The 15,508-nt window shown below is 41.8% G+C and overlaps 1 protein-coding gene across 2 annotated transcripts in view; it reads left to right on the forward strand.

Moving 5' to 3' along the window:
* Nucleotides 1-15,508, forward strand: part of PRKCH (protein kinase C eta) — a 232,515-nt gene that overhangs the window by 118,367 nt on the left and 98,640 nt on the right. For both annotated transcript variants that reach the window (XM_047861891.1, XM_047861892.1), the window contains exons 3-7: nt 3,088-3,238; nt 5,722-5,756; nt 9,565-9,653; nt 11,236-11,365; nt 13,533-13,660. In XM_047861891.1, the coding sequence (XP_047717847.1) occupies nt 3,088-3,238; nt 5,722-5,756; nt 9,565-9,653; nt 11,236-11,365; nt 13,533-13,660 (533 nt within the window). The remainder of the gene's footprint in view (nt 1-3,087; nt 3,239-5,721; nt 5,757-9,564; nt 9,654-11,235; nt 11,366-13,532; nt 13,661-15,508) is intronic.

The raw sequence follows: 15,508 nt of genomic DNA on the forward strand, positions 1-15,508 counted from the left end.
TTCTTATAATAATGCTGAATAGTATAGAATTTCCTGTTATCTGAGTGTCATTGCTACCTGGAAAGGTGCACATAAAACGAATTCTTCAAAATGAGGAGTTTGTTAATATTTAAAAAGTGGGGAAGGGGTTGGAAAAACACAACTAAAATTATGAAAATCTTTATTGAATGCATTTTGTTGTTTTGTCATAAGCACTAGTTTTTAGAGCAAAATAATTTTTTCAGATAAAATTCAATGGCAGAATACTATATATTTTATTTTTGATTAGTATAATGAAGTTTTCAATAGGGTATTTTTAGCAAGTGTTTGAGACTTCATCGGTTTCTCAAGGGCCTCTCCTAATACATTAATATTCAAAATTTTCTCTCAAAATAACTGTCATGTCATTTTTCTATATCAAATTTCTTTTGTTCGACTGTTAACAGATCTAACTCTATCATAGCCTTATCTACCATTGCCTTCGGGTGTGAATCTCACCGTACTCAAACATGACTTTCCATAGACTACATGAAAATTCTTCAACTTTTACAGGATTTTCAGTTTTACCTTGCAGTTAACTTATATCACACATTAAGATGTTCACCACGTATAGCATCCCACCCAAGAAACTGAGAAGACAACGTGAGGGGCTAGAGTAGATGCTGTTATTAAGTGGGAAGGAGTATTTGTGTTGGGGACTAATTGTCAAAGAATGGGAAAGAAAAAAATCCCATACCGTGCAAATACTAATATTTTCTAGTATTGCTTTCCTGTTCACTTTGTAAGTATACAGCCTGCAGTGGCGAAAATCTCTGCATCAGTATTCATGAATGAGCTTGATACGTAAGCGGAGGTGTACTTTTCCTGAAGTCCGTAATTGGAGGTTAGGTGGTCCAGAAAGTGGATGAGAGAAAAAATTTTCACTAACCTATAATGTAAATGTAGCATTTTCTCCCATTGTTCACTAAACCACGGAAGCGTGAGCAGTGTTTAGGATGTTCTCACAATAGAAATCTTGGATATTTTCATTATGTTAGTTTTTATAGATAACTTTAAAATGTAACTAGTACTTCACTACTACTAAAGTAACTACTGCCCATCACTTCTTCACACTTACAATGATAAGGTATGCCAGTAAGTATTTGATTTATTTTAATATAAATTTAAATTTGTATTGTTCTTGGGGTGCCTGGGTGGCTCACTTGGTTAAGCGTCCGACTCTTGATTTTGGCTCAGATCATGACCTGATCTCATGATCTCATGGTCATGAGATGGAGCCCTCCGATGGGCTCCAGGCTGAGTGTGGAGCCTGCTTAAGATTCTCTCTCTCTCTCTCTCTCTCTCTCTCTCTCTCTCCCTCCCTCCCTCCCTCCCTCCCTAGTCCCTCCCCCTGCCCCTCCCCCACTCACACACTCCCAAAATAAAAAAATATATATATATATTATCCTATCTCACTTAAAATATATTTTGATACTTGATTTACTTTGTAATTATGTGTGTGTGTGTGTGTGTACTTTTTTTTAAAGATTATAAAGCTTGACTCAGAGAAGGGATCCATAGGCTTGCTTCACTGGACTAAGGAGTCTGCAACATAAAAAATGATTACTAACCCCTGATTTTTTTTTTTCCTGTTATATCTTTAGATGTATCTGTTTTATCTTTTGGCCCTAGGATTGTATCACATAGTTCCCTATAAAAATACAGGGTGCTTTCTTTTCTCCTCTATTCTGGATCAGGTTTCAACACTAGCATCATCTTGTTTTTAAAGGCTAAAAATAATTCACGCATGAAACTATCTGGGCCTGGATGATTTCGAGAGGCAGTCCTTAGAAAATCTTATCATTTTTTTTTTAAATTCATCTATTTGGTTTATGTAGCTCAATTAATTTTAGTCATTTATGTTTTCATGGAAATCTATTTCTTCCGGGTTTTAAAATTTATTAGATTATTCTTGTATCTTTCTTACATTTTCTTTGCATTGAAGTGATTAATTGAAAAGCATTATTTTATTTTAGTTCACTTATTTCTTTTTGAGAGAGAGTGAGTGCAAGTGGGGGAGGGGCAGAGGGAGAAGGAGAGAGATAATCTCAAACAAGCTCCACACCCAGCCCAGAGCCCACTGGGGGGGGGGGGGGGGCTTGATCTCACAACCATGAGATCACCACCCGAGCTGAAATCAAGAGTTGGACATTTAACCAACTGAGCCACCCAGGAGCCCCAGAAAGCATTATTGAGGAAGTCTCTCTATACCTTGGGAAAGTTAATTTACTATCTTTAAATGGTGAGCAGTTTTGATTCTTGAGGAGCCACCATTTTTTTTTAAATTTTTTTTTTCAACGTTTATTTATTTTTGGGACAGAGAGAGACAGAGCATGAACGGGGGAGGGGCAGAGAGAGGGAGACAGAATCGGAAACAGGCTCCAGGCTCTGAGCCATCAGCCCAGAGCCCGACGCGGGGCTCAAACTCACGGGCCGCGAGATCGTGACCTGGCTGAAGTCGGACGCTTAACCGACTGCACCACCCAGGCGCCCCATGGAGCCACCATTTTTTAAATGTGAGGTTGGAAGAGGAACTCGGCACCAAGCCCAAGTGAATTTCTACCCATTCCAGGTTAACAGAGATGGTGTTGAGACTGATGCTTTTGGGCAGCACTCTCACTGGGCTATGGCCATTCCCTCCTTCTGTTGGTGAGGATGCCAGAATGAAAGGCAAATAATGAGAAATCTGTTTTACCTGCTCATAGTTATAGCCAATCTATGGACCTGAGGTCCCATTCAGCTGGAGAGGAGCTAGAAGGCCAGGCTAATGTCCCATACCGGAACATTAGAACCCTGGGGAATTCATGGTGTGTGCTGGGGAGACTGGTCCCAGGTAGCCAGTTCTAATCAGGCAGTGGGTATCTCAGAGTTCACTTAGGTCCAACCTTACAAATTCGGAGTCCTAAGGTCACTAGGAAGAGGAAGCATGGGGATGTTCTGGGGTGTTGTGCATCGTGAAGAAAGAAGAAACAATTTTGGAGAGTGTTTGGAGCTATTACGCGTTCCCATATGTTAGGTACAGCTAGATTTGTTGCACATTATTCTTTTCTCCTTTCTTTTAATGTACAGCAACTCTCCAGAGAGACCGAATCTTCAAACATTTTACCAGGAAGCGCCAAAGGGCTATGCGAAGGCGTGTCCACCAAATCAATGGACACAAGTTTATGGCCACATACCTGAGGCAGCCCACCTACTGCTCTCACTGCAGGGAGTTCATCTGGTAAGTGGTTCCCTGGCTTCTCTCTTCCTAGGAGCTTCTTTCTATAATCCGGGCCTCTTCTGCTTGTGTGTGGTTTTAGAGGGAAACATGACTACTAAGAATTGTTTTAGGATCTGATTTTTGTCTTTCATTCTAATATGTTGACCCGGCGATTTAAATTGCCAATGAAAAACATCTGAACCATTTGCAGATCCAAGTTTTAGGTGTTATTTCTTTTTCCAGTCCTTTGGGGAAAGGTGCTAATGAACAGGAACTGGTTAAAACGCAGTAATTAGGGAAGCTAATCAATCAGTACATAGATAGTCAATAAATTGGATAATCAGCTCCTGAGTAAGAGAGAAAATAAAAAAGTATGAGTCACATGATGAGTTATAGAAATTAACTGTTGCAGATCAAGTAAGCACACAGTAATCTTCAGCCTTATGGTATGTGGCCAAAGGTAATAACTTTCAGTGATTGTATACTATAATCCTTGGCATTTAGGGATTGAGATAATTAACAGTTAAGAACTTCTAGATCAATTGGGGCAGCATCTTATTATACATGTGACTGAAGCTTAAGCCTCAGTGACAAATCTATAATGTAAAATAAATTTAATAGTTATGTTCAATTAGAGCTAACATTAAGCTCTAGAAGGAGGAAGGAAAGAGGAAGGAAATGCCCCCTCACACACATCCGAACATATACATACAAACCCATCTCTGAGGTAGAAAAGACTGTTTAATCTCTATAGCATGAAAACAGATCCTTGTTTTTTGTTGGAAACTTTTGTCACTTTAAGTCAAAAGCTCTTGGTTCAGAGTAAGTTTTTTGAGTATTGATTAATGAGTTTGTATTTTGTGGGGTTTTGTTTTGTTTTGTGATTGCTTTGGTTTATTATACCTTTTAGCAGTCAGAATCCAGGGTTAGTGTTCCTGGCATTTTAAATTAAGAATAGAGTCTTATCTAAACCAGAGACCCTAAGCTGGCTGTTGACACGATGCCTACAAATGTGCCATCACAACGCTCGTCTTCAGAAGCAGGCCTCTGCTGCACTTCCTTATTGAACAAATCAGAAGCTCTGGCATCTTTGAACCCGTTTTCTGCCCTTGCAGTAGGTCTGAACACCCGAGGTAGCTGCCATCCTCCTCTCCTTGCGGTTTACCTGACCTACAAGGTCTGTCACTATTTCATGTCACACTGTTCTGCCTCCCTCCTTTATGTGACCTGCCTGCCCCTTTGGGCTTTTGTGGTGACAACCTGTGACCTCAACTAACGTTCTTAATGGAAACTTGTTTGGTAATTTCACTAAATGTTTTCCACCAAGGAAACATTAACTCCCACTCAACCCGCCTTCGATTGCGCTCTGTCTCTCTCTCTCTCTCTCTCTCTCTCTCTCTCTCTCTCTCCCCGCCTCGCTCTCTCTCACATGCACACAATATTGATATATGTGCCACATATTATGGTTAAGAGTATGGACTCTGGCATTCAATCTCATCACCAACTAGATGTGTCAACCTAGTTAAGTTATATAATCTATCAGTGTCTCCTTATTTGTAACATAAAGATAAGGGTTTTTTTTGCTTGTATAATAAACTTCTATATAGCACTTAAAGCACCAGGCACTATTCTAAGCATTTTACATGATCAACTCTCTTTATCTTCATGATAACCCTATGAAGTAGGTACTGCGATCTTTATCGCCCTTTATAGATGAGGAAACTGTGGCCCAAAGGAGTTAACAACATGCCCCAAATCATGCCTAGGCCATCTGGTGTCAGGGTCTGTGCTCTGAGCCTTCCTGTTATGTGTGCTGCCTCACATGACTCTTGTGAGGATTAAATGAGATGCTATATGTCAGCAGCTTGGCTCAGTGCCTGGCACAACCTCTGAGCTTAATAAAATAATAAAATGGGTTCTCTGTTAAATGACAATGATGATATCACCATCCAGAGAAGATATTTAGGGAGAGACCAAGAGGGTAGCTGTGGGCCTGACGGGTCTCTCGTGGCGGCACTTCTGTCCCCGCCCCCCCCCCCCCATTGGACTCCAGGGGGGTGATGTGGGCACAGGGAAGAGGAAGGGTGCCTCAGGCCAGGCAGCCGCAGTGGACTCCTCTGTTTGCTTCACTACCTGCGCATCTTTATGCGGATGGGGGTGAGAATGCCAAAAAGGTGGTGGAGTGATGCTTCAAGCTGAGACTCAGTCACACAAGCAGATGAGGACCCGGGTTTGCCGTAGGGGGAGGTGGTACAGGGAGGATCGCCGATACCCACCTGTGTGTGTCACTGGAGCATTCAAATCAGGTGACTTCCTCTGTGTCTTGTGGTAACAGACAAGCACTCAGAAATCACCTCACCTTTGCCTCTTCTCTGAAATTGTATTTTTCATACAGGAGCAGAGGATGACATGCGTTTGTTTTCCTTAAGTACTATGCTTAGAGGAGCATCATTGCTGAAATATTTTGACTGATGATAACTTTTTTTCTCTATTGTCTTGAACAGGGGAGTATTTGGGAAACAGGGTTATCAATGTCAAGGTAAGAAAACACTTTTGAAACCCATATTTAATCTTGTTCCTGTGTTAAAAACTGATTATACTAAGAGGAAACAGGATACATTTCATTAATACTGTGATAAATAACTCAGTGGGTCAGGTGAGACCCCTACAGAATTACTGCTTTTTAGTTGTGGTTTAAACTTTGGCTACATTTTAGACGGCATAGAGGGGGCATTTTTATTTCTAAAGCCCAGATACCTAATAGAGTTTAATTGTTTAGAATTTTGTCTCTGCAATAAAATGAAAGCACTACAGGTAATGCCATTTTGTGAGCAGTGCCCTTAAATCCCAAAGCTAAATTGTTGTCTTTTCCAACCCCAGTGTTAATAGAGGTGAGAAGTGGCACAGCATTGCCTGTTTACCTGCAGAGGGAATAGAAACTATTATCCCAGCTCCTTTTTCATTTTCTAACTCCAAAAAGAAGAAAGAAAAAAGAAAATGTGAGAATTGTTGAAAGTTAGAGAGAAACAAGTGAAAGAAGGCTCTTACTTAGATTTGGCCAGACTGGATTGATTTGTCTTCTATTGGGCCCTTTCTTGTTGTTGGCTTGAACATCATTACACAGTATATATGTATGGTACCTCTTTTCTTGATTTGTACTCTACAGATGATTGGTAAAATAGCGCTACATATCCTGGAGTGGTAGCCTCCATGGTAATAAGGAAATTCTGCCTTCTCTTCTGGAGAAGGTGAGGTAGAACATTATTTCCCTTAGAATGGAGTAGGACACACTCTTGGATGTAGTTTTCATTTTCACATGTAAGCAATTCTGCATTTTCAAATTTGGAAAACAATACTGTTATGGCAACAATAATTGACTTTATGCTGTTAATCTCAGACTCAGGTGACAGCATAGTTCACAGGTGAGAATTGATGTCACCTTTTGGCACCTCTCCAGCACAGGGACATGCCCTTTAGTCACCTCTGGTCATTCTTCTGCATAGTGCCAGGATATTTGATGGGCTGACTTTTAGTGGGCCACCTGTTGTTGAAAGAGCAGAAAAGACCATTGGTCAGGAGAAATGTTCACATCTTGTTAAGGGGCATAAAACCAAATACCTGGTTGAGAAGGGTACACCATGCTAACATTAGTCAAATGAAATAGACAAAACAGATTTGGAGACAAAGAAAAATTTCAGGGATAAGGAGAGGAATTATGTAATGATAAAGGGATCCATTTTTCTTTTTATTTAATATGAAATTTATTGTCAAATTGGTTTCCATACAACACCCAGTGCTCATCCCAACAGGTGCCCTCCCCAATGCCCATCACCCACTTTCTCCTCCCTCCCACCCCCCATCAACCCTCAGTTTATCCTCAGTTTTTAAGAGTCTCTAATGGTTTACCTCCCTCCCTCTCTAACTTTTTTTTTCCCCTTCCCCCCCCCCATGGTCTTCTGTTAAGTTTCTCAGGATCCACATAAGAGTGAAAACATATGGTATCTGTCTTTGTCTGTATGACTTATTTCACTTAGCATCACACTCTCCAGTTCCATCCACGTTGCTACAAAAGGCCATATTTCATTCTTTCTCATTGCCAAGTAGTATTCCATTGTATATATAAACCACAACTTCTTTATCCATTCATCAGTTGATGGACATTTAGCCTCTTTCCATAATTTGGCTATTGTTGAAAGTGCTGCTATAAACATTGGGATACAAGTGCCCCTATGCATCAGCACTCCTGTATCCCTTTGGTAAATTCCTAGCAGTGCTATTGCTGGGTCATAGGGTAGATCTATTTTTAATATTTTGAGGAACCTCCACACTGTTTTCCAGAGTGGCTACACCAGTTTGCATTCCCACCAACAGTGCGAGAAAGTTCCCGTTTCAAGAGGGATCCATTTTTCAAGAAGACGTAATAATCTTTAACATATAGGCACCTGACAACAGAGTAATCAAAATACATGAGGCAAAAACTCATAGAACTGCAAGGATATATAGACGAATCCACTATTACAGTGGGGTGACTTCAATATCTCAGTAACTGAGGTCCAGCAGACAGAAATTCTGTAAGGATATTACAATTTGATCAAATTGACATTTATAGGCTACCCCACCTAACAACAGCAGAATATACATTCTTAAGCTCACAAGGAATATTAATATAGACCACATTCTGGCCTATGATGTAAGTCTTAACAAATTGAAGAGAATAGAAATCATAAAAAGTATTTTTTCAGAGCACGGTAGAATTAATGCACACATGAATCAGAAACATAGCTGGAAAGCCCCCCCCCCCCCCACATATTTGGAGATTAAACAACACATTCAAAATAACACATGGGTAAAAGACTCAAGAAAAATAAAAACTATTGTGAAATAAATGAAAATACAGTTTATGAAAATTTGTGGGATACAGCAAAACCAGTACTCAGAGGAAAATTTATACCATTAAATGCATTTATTAGGAAAGAAGGATCTAAAACCAGTAATCTAGGTTTTCATCTTAGGAAGCTAGAAAAAGCAGAGAAGCTTAAAGTGAGCAGAAGAAGAGAAATAATACAATTAAAGCAGAAATCAGTAAAATTGAAATTAGGAAACCAATGGAGAAAATCCACCAAATGAAAAGCTGGTTCTTTGAAAAGGTCAATAAAATTGATAAACCTCTAGCCAAGCTAATGGATAAAAAACAAGCAAACCTCAGATTCCTCAGAATGTAGGTTTTGTCTTGGTGAGGGATGGTTTTGAGATCCCCTCATATAAAAGGATCGGTTCTCTGGGAACTTTCAATTTGGTTCTCCTGCAAATTCAGTCTCATGAAAGCTAGATTTTTTTTTTTTAAGTATATTGCTATTTGCTGACATGTCATCTGTATTTATGTATTTAATCCTAAAAACCTCCACATGCCCTGAAAGATCTTAAAAATAACATGTATATTCATACTGCTTCATTGCAGATTGTTCATCTTTTAATGGCAAACTGAATTCTGTCTGCACTCTGTCAGTATCCAGATGAAAATGGAAAAAAAAGTTATTCAGAAGTTCTAAGTGTTTAAATAGTTGACTGAGTCATCCTGCAAATATTTGATGAGTGCCTACTTTGTTTGAGGCATCATGCTGCCCAGGAATTCTAAGGGTGATAGAGGCTATATGTGGAAGATTTGAAATGACAGGCAAGCTAAGGGTTGTAGAGATTTGAGGAGACAGAGATGGTTTAGTCTCTCTAGAAGGGGAGCCAGGGATAGTATATTTTAACGGAAGAGACATTTTTTAAGTCGTTGTCTTGATACAAACTTAAGATTTAGTTAGGCGGTAGGCAAAGAGGATATCCTAGGGATTAAGCAGGACACGGTCAGTGTGCAGGGAGGGCGAAGCCTGCTCCAGGAAGAGCAGCTAGTCTAGTTTCTATTGGAACAAAGAGCTCCCATAGAAGAAAGGTAACAAGTAAGCTTGGCTAGCTTCTGGAGGGCCTGATACTTGGCCGGGAAATTTGAACTCTACTCATGGGCAGTGAGAAGCCACTGAAGGTTTAGATCATGGGGCAAGGTGACCAGAATTATACTGTGAGAGGATTCCTGTGGGGGTGAGTGTGGGATCAAAGCCAGAAAGGACGAAATAAGCTCAGGACTTGAGTGCAAATAGTTTGAGTGTGAGCAAAGGCATGAGTTAGGTTGATAGTAAAGACGATGGGAAGGACGGGTGTGCTGGCTGCCATCATGTGGGCCAGACACCCACATCAAGTCAGCTTGCAGCCCTTGTTGACGCGGTGCAGCCCTTGTTGACTCGACTGTAACTGGTAGACCTTCAGCCTCCGATGAATGTGTAATTGTGGGCTTAATTTCCTAGTGTGCACCTGTGTCGTCCATAAGCGCTGCCATCACCTAATTGTTACGGCCTGCACTTGCCAAAATAATATTAACAAAGTGGATTCAAAGGTAAGAAGATAGCAGTTTGCTAATTAAGTGCCTGCACAAGCTCACGTGCATGCTTCTCGCTCTCTTTTTTTTTTTCTCACTCCCTCCTCTTTCCACTTCCCTTCCATGCTCTTTGAAGTTGATGGTGGTATCAGAATTGAATTCTCTCTTTTTTATATTATGGTATTTTTAATTCTATGCTTGTGTAGTCTGACCTGTCCTTGAGTTGATCCCACTTACTGATCAGCTGGTTACAAGCTCTCAGGATCAATTTTGCTAATTCGGAGAGAGTTTTTGGAGGACTGACCGAAAAGATCCCTGAGTTTGGCATCACATGACCAGGAGTTGATGTGGAATCCAGCCTCTGCTAGTTAACTTCTCTCTTAGCTCAGTCTTAAAAGTGGGATTCATATTTCCTTCACACAGTTTTTGTGAGTGTTAAGCAGGATAGAATTGAAGTGACGAGTATTTGTTAACTGTAAATTGTGCTTTCTCAATAAGGCGACCATTAGCCTCCTCCATTGTCTTCCCAAATATCAGGGAGGATGCATTTCTGTATATAAATGCCTGATCCTCATTCTTGTAACTTGTATTGTGTTCAGCTAGGGTAGGCACATTCCAGATTCTGGAGCTAGAAAGCAGATGGAATATTGCTGACAATCAGCGGATTTACAGATGCACTGGAGAGTCTGACTTTGAAACTCAATGATGCCCTACAGCACACATATAGCACATATATCACCCATTAGCACATATAGCACACACATAGTACACATACAGCATGTGCCTGGTCTGATTATTTGCTGGAATCAGTTTGTGAGATTAAAGCAGGACCTCTGCCCTCAGATTGTCACAACGCAAATGCCAGGCAAAGGCTGGAAGGGCTGAGGAAGCCACTTGAATGTCCCCTGGAATGAATCCCTTCTTCACTTCCATGCTCCCTGGGTGCTGCCTTCTCCTCTCTGCCCCCCACAATATCTGGAAAAACTCCTGGTAATAACAAGTGGATATAGTCTATAAAAGACCTGTTTAATCCTGAAGCTAAGAGGCTCTAGGAAATAGATATGGGTGTGGGGGAGTTGGCAGGGAGAGATATACAACCTGAATATAAAAGATGATAAAATGGTTTTAATTTCGGGGCGCCTGGGTGGCGCAGTCGGTTAAGCGTCCGACTTCAGCCAGGTCACGATCTCGCGGTCCATGAGTTCGAGCCCCGCGTCAGGCTCTGGGCTGATGGCTCAGAGCCTGGAGCCTGTTTCCGATTCTGTGTCTCCCTCTCTCTCTGCCCCTCCCCCGTTCATGCTCTGTCTCTCTCTGTCCCAAAAATAAATAAACATTGAAAAAAAAAATTAAAAAAAAATGGTTTTAATTTCTACTTATCTTCCCAAAGGGTGAACAATCTAATGCTCACTATACCCTTTCTGTTGAGTCTTGTTCATTAGAAAATGTGCACAGTCTGGTGAGTAAGGCCTGAGTACAGTGAAATGATATACCCAGCTCAGGTGTCACGGTAACGCTTTGCATTTGGGGGGCTCCTGTTACATCTGCATGAAAGGTGTTGGCCTGGAATGCTAGCTCCTGTCCTTCTGTTCCCTTTTTACAGATTGCTGAACAGAGGTTCGGAATCAACATCCCGCACAAATTCAGCGTCCACAACTACAAAGTGCCAACGTTCTGCGATCACTGTGGCTCCCTGCTCTGGGGGATAATGCGACAAGGACTTCAGTGTAAAAGTGAGATGCTGGGCTGCCACGTGCCCACTTTATGAGGTCACCATGCCGCAAGCTTTCGGAATTCTATAGGTTCCGATTCTGACCTAGGACCGGTGGTTTTGGATACTTTGTAAATTAAATCTTACCGGTTCTATATGTATGTGTCCCTTGTCAGGCATGTAAAAAGAGCTATATCTGGTTTTAAGAGTTCCTAACTGTAGATTTAGTCAGTTGTTAAATTCAGTGTTCTGTCTAGCTGGCTGTCATCTGTTTAGTGCCGAGTGCCTGCTAATTGTTGTGTATTTGGAAAAGGGGGGGAATGGGATCTTGGTCAGAAATAGAAGACAGTAGGAGGCAAGGTGCCCCAAAAAGAGAGGCTTGAGTTATGAGTAAGAACAGGCAGGAGAGTAGGTCTAGTGCCTTTACCAGAAATAAGCAAGAATTGAGTAAAAGCACAAACAGAGCTGCCCTGAGTCTTCTCGAAGAGATTGATAGAGATTGGAGAGGTATGGGGTGTGAAGGATGCTTAAACTTCAGCCACGGACTTGCACCTCACTAACTATGCCCAGTGGAGCCCGAGTTTGGAGCTTTTGCTGTAGCAAAGGGTCTGGGATTAAGGACTGATTCCTGTCCTGCGAGGAGTTGGGAAGCTGTTGGCCTTGAGTTATCTCCCACTGGGTGTTGCTGTAACAATATGGCCTTCCTGGGATGCAGTCCCATGCTGAAATACAAGTGAATGTCAGCCTTAAGCTTTAGATAAATCCTGAGTGACTGGGGGAGGCAGAGTTGGTATCATTGCAGCTGGACGACTTCCATCTATTGCCTGGACTTACAAAGCCCGCTTCTGTCAACAGAAAGGGACTAGTCACTTGTCTTTACGAAAGACAAATTCTGTAATCTCATTAGAACTTCACTTAATAATTCTTTTTTCCTAGATATATTAAATAATTAGTTTTGAACCAAAACAGCAACCAGCTCATGTGTAGCTTCAGTTCTGGTCTTGCTGGGTCTTAACCTGGAAGGTCTCCCCCGGTGTGGGTTTCCAGTGCAAAAGTCACTTTCTGCTTTTGTATGGTTGTTGCTGACAATGCAGAGCCATGCGTGGGGCTCATCTGCGTTGTCCTTGCCCCCTGAGGCCGGAGGGTAGCGCACCTGTAGCTATCCATCGCCTATAATTTTTGCTTTTCTTGTCACCTGGTTCTTCAGAAAGGGCACATGAAGCTAATGAGGCTTCAGCCTCAGGCTCCCTCCCTTGCAAAGGTGTCTTCCAGAGCTCTACTCGATTGGATATTCTTTTTCGTAAAGAGGGGCACCCTAAATTACACAAATGCAGACCCCACAAAACCGGGATCTGTGCACGCTTCCAAAGATAGGTGGACGCTCCAGGCATCTGCTGCTTGCTGTTCCATTCCTACCTCCCGTCAGCAGTGCCCATGGAAAGAAACTGATGGAACTTTCTTTCTGCTGATTAAACCTTGGGTCCTTCATCCTCCCAAGTCAGTTTCCTGTGCACCAGGAACTTAGCTTGCTTCTGTCCTCTTCCAACTGCCATTTACTTTGACCTTTAAAAAAGTTGCTTTTCTCCCCCACGAAGGAGTTAGAACCACAGGCTGAGTGCCGAGAAGCACAGCCCCCACAGGATGCCGTGTCCTGTGCTGCGAGGGCTACCCAACCACAACAGTACTCGGAAAGAAAGCTTTACTTAGAGGTTTTTCTCTCAGAAACACCATCTCCATCCTGTTTGAACAGTGCTCTATAATGTGGCCTTTAGATTGCTGCCTTTTATTGAGCAATACAAAGAAAAGCATAAAGTCCGTTGGCATGATTCCTTGTGAGTTCCTTGAATTGTCACTGTGATGAACATTTTGATTTCTGTATTGAATCATGCTTGTCCATGCCTAGTACACATGATTTAGGTGAATGTCTTTCATCAAGTCACAGTGGAAAGAAATGGATTTGAAATGTATTTTTCATTCAGTGTGCCAGACTTTCCGCTTCTGCACAAAGCAGACACAGAGAAAGCATCAGGGATTGTTTTGAGTGCAAGTTCAGGTTTATGAGAAGATGGCGTTGCTCAGCCCGTAGAATTCCTCTGTCATCATCTTTCAGGTTGTTAAAGTTGTTTTTTGTGGCACGTGTTGGCTTGGCTCCTTCCTGAATGTGGATTCCCTTCTCCTCTCCCTTCTAGTATGTAAGATGAATGTCCACATTCGATGCCAGGCAAACGTGGCCCCTAACTGTGGGGTGAACGCGGTGGAGCTCGCCAAGACCCTGGCCGGGATGGGCCTCCAGCCTGGAAATATTTCTCCAACCTCGGTGAGACTTTGCTTTTTTCACTGTATTGTAATTTGGAAGTTGCTCAGATGCAGTGAGTCCAAATGAGGGAATGTGGTGTAATCAAAGTTCCTAATGTCAGCAAACATATTTGCAGATTTATTGTATTTTTTAAGAGCATTTTGGTCCACAAAAAGAAGATTCTTTATACAATTATATGACAAGAAATGACAAGCAGGAAGCAGAAGGATTTTTTTTTTTTTTTTTTTTGTAACTAGCTTCCTGTCAGTGTGGTCTGATGAAATGTCACTGTGGAATCCAGGGCTCTGGGTTATCCTCTTAACTCTCAGCTGGGGCCCTGGCCGCACAGTTGACCAGCAACTGTGGGCCTCAGCTTCCTCTTCTCTAAAGGGGTTGAACTTGAAGATTCTCCACCGCGCTGGAGTCTAGCTGTTCTGCAGGTTTTGTTTATGGATTGTGAATTTATCTCTCAAACTCAGCGACAAACAGGAGTTCCTTCCTCTCAGCTCTTGGGAGTGGGTGGAGTTGGTCAGTTGCTGTGGACATGTTTTGTCTTGCAGCCTCCCTGAGTGACCTTCTTGCTATTGACCGTTAGAGCCTCGACCACTTCCCAGGCCCAAGTGCTTTTGCTGCCTTCCTGGCTGGGTCTACAGACTGCTGGGAAAGAGCTGTGGCTACTGCTGTGGTTTGTGAAAGGTGTAGCTTGATATCCGGTTTAGGAAAACTCTAGAGTTAACTGTTAAGTATCTCTGGGTGCTTAGGAAGAGAAGCACAATCACAGTCAAGTTCTTGGTTATCCAGAAAATGTCCGTACTCACCATCCCATTTCCTTATTACTAGTAGATTAGAGCCTTGGACAGACATTGTATTCCTTTATTTCAGGAAAGCATTAGCAAAGTCTAATGTCTAGCTCATGGAGAGACAGGCAGGATGCTAATACCATGAGGGGTATTTCTAATGCATGAGACAGCTGTTCCCGAAGGGCATAGGTTAAGGATTTCAGCTTGCACCAGGGCTCCTAAAATGTAATGAGAATAAGGTAGACCATGTGGCAAAACCTCTTGACTGGGCAATGTCATTTGTCATTTGAACCAAGTATCTTTGATATTCTATTTGAAAGTGGAAAAAACAAAATTACCTGTTGTTTGACAGCAAAGCATGAAAAGAACCTTAAGTCTATCAAAAGAGAAGAATGGGTTAAAAAAAAAAAAAGATTGAGAAATACTGGCTTAGAGTTTTCTGGCCAGTACCAGCCCAACCAGGAGAAGTATTTAAGTGGAGGAAGTGAGATTCATGCTGGTAAAATTTTTCTGTCTTTGAAATATTTATGAGCAGAGACCTGGAGGAGAAACTATTAAAAACAATTGGATTTTTCAGTCTATCCATTTGATAATCTGTAATCACTGTTTTACTGGGGCACTAAGTAAAATCCTTGTAGCTTCAAGCAGTTGCACAGTTGTTTGTTGGAAACATTGCTTAGAAGTCACTCCAGATGAGCTGGGGTTTTTTAGCTAAATAGGTCAAAAGCTACAGAGTGTTAGACTTCTCATCTGGTGTCTGGTGGCAGCTTATCTTATAAGTGTCCCGAGATGGACACCTGTGTGTCACTTTGCCTTTAGGTAGCTTCCTCTCTGTGGCAGGGCTTGTTCCTGGGGCTGAGTTACCCACTGAGGAGGCCACACCTATTTCTGGTTCAATATGGTGACAGTGGAGCTCTCAATGTGCTGGTGGTCAGCTTTTGTAGAGGGCAAGTTGGCTGTGTATCAGAAGTCTTCCAAATTAACATTTGGGCCCTAAAGATTCCATTTCTGGAAAGTCATCTTAAGAAAATAGATGATGATCGTGATCATGATGATAATAACAGCAGCT

This window comes from Prionailurus viverrinus, chromosome B3 (assembly GCF_022837055.1).
Source record: "Prionailurus viverrinus isolate Anna chromosome B3, UM_Priviv_1.0, whole genome shotgun sequence".
NCBI classification, from domain to species: Eukaryota; Metazoa; Chordata; class Mammalia; order Carnivora; family Felidae; genus Prionailurus; species Prionailurus viverrinus.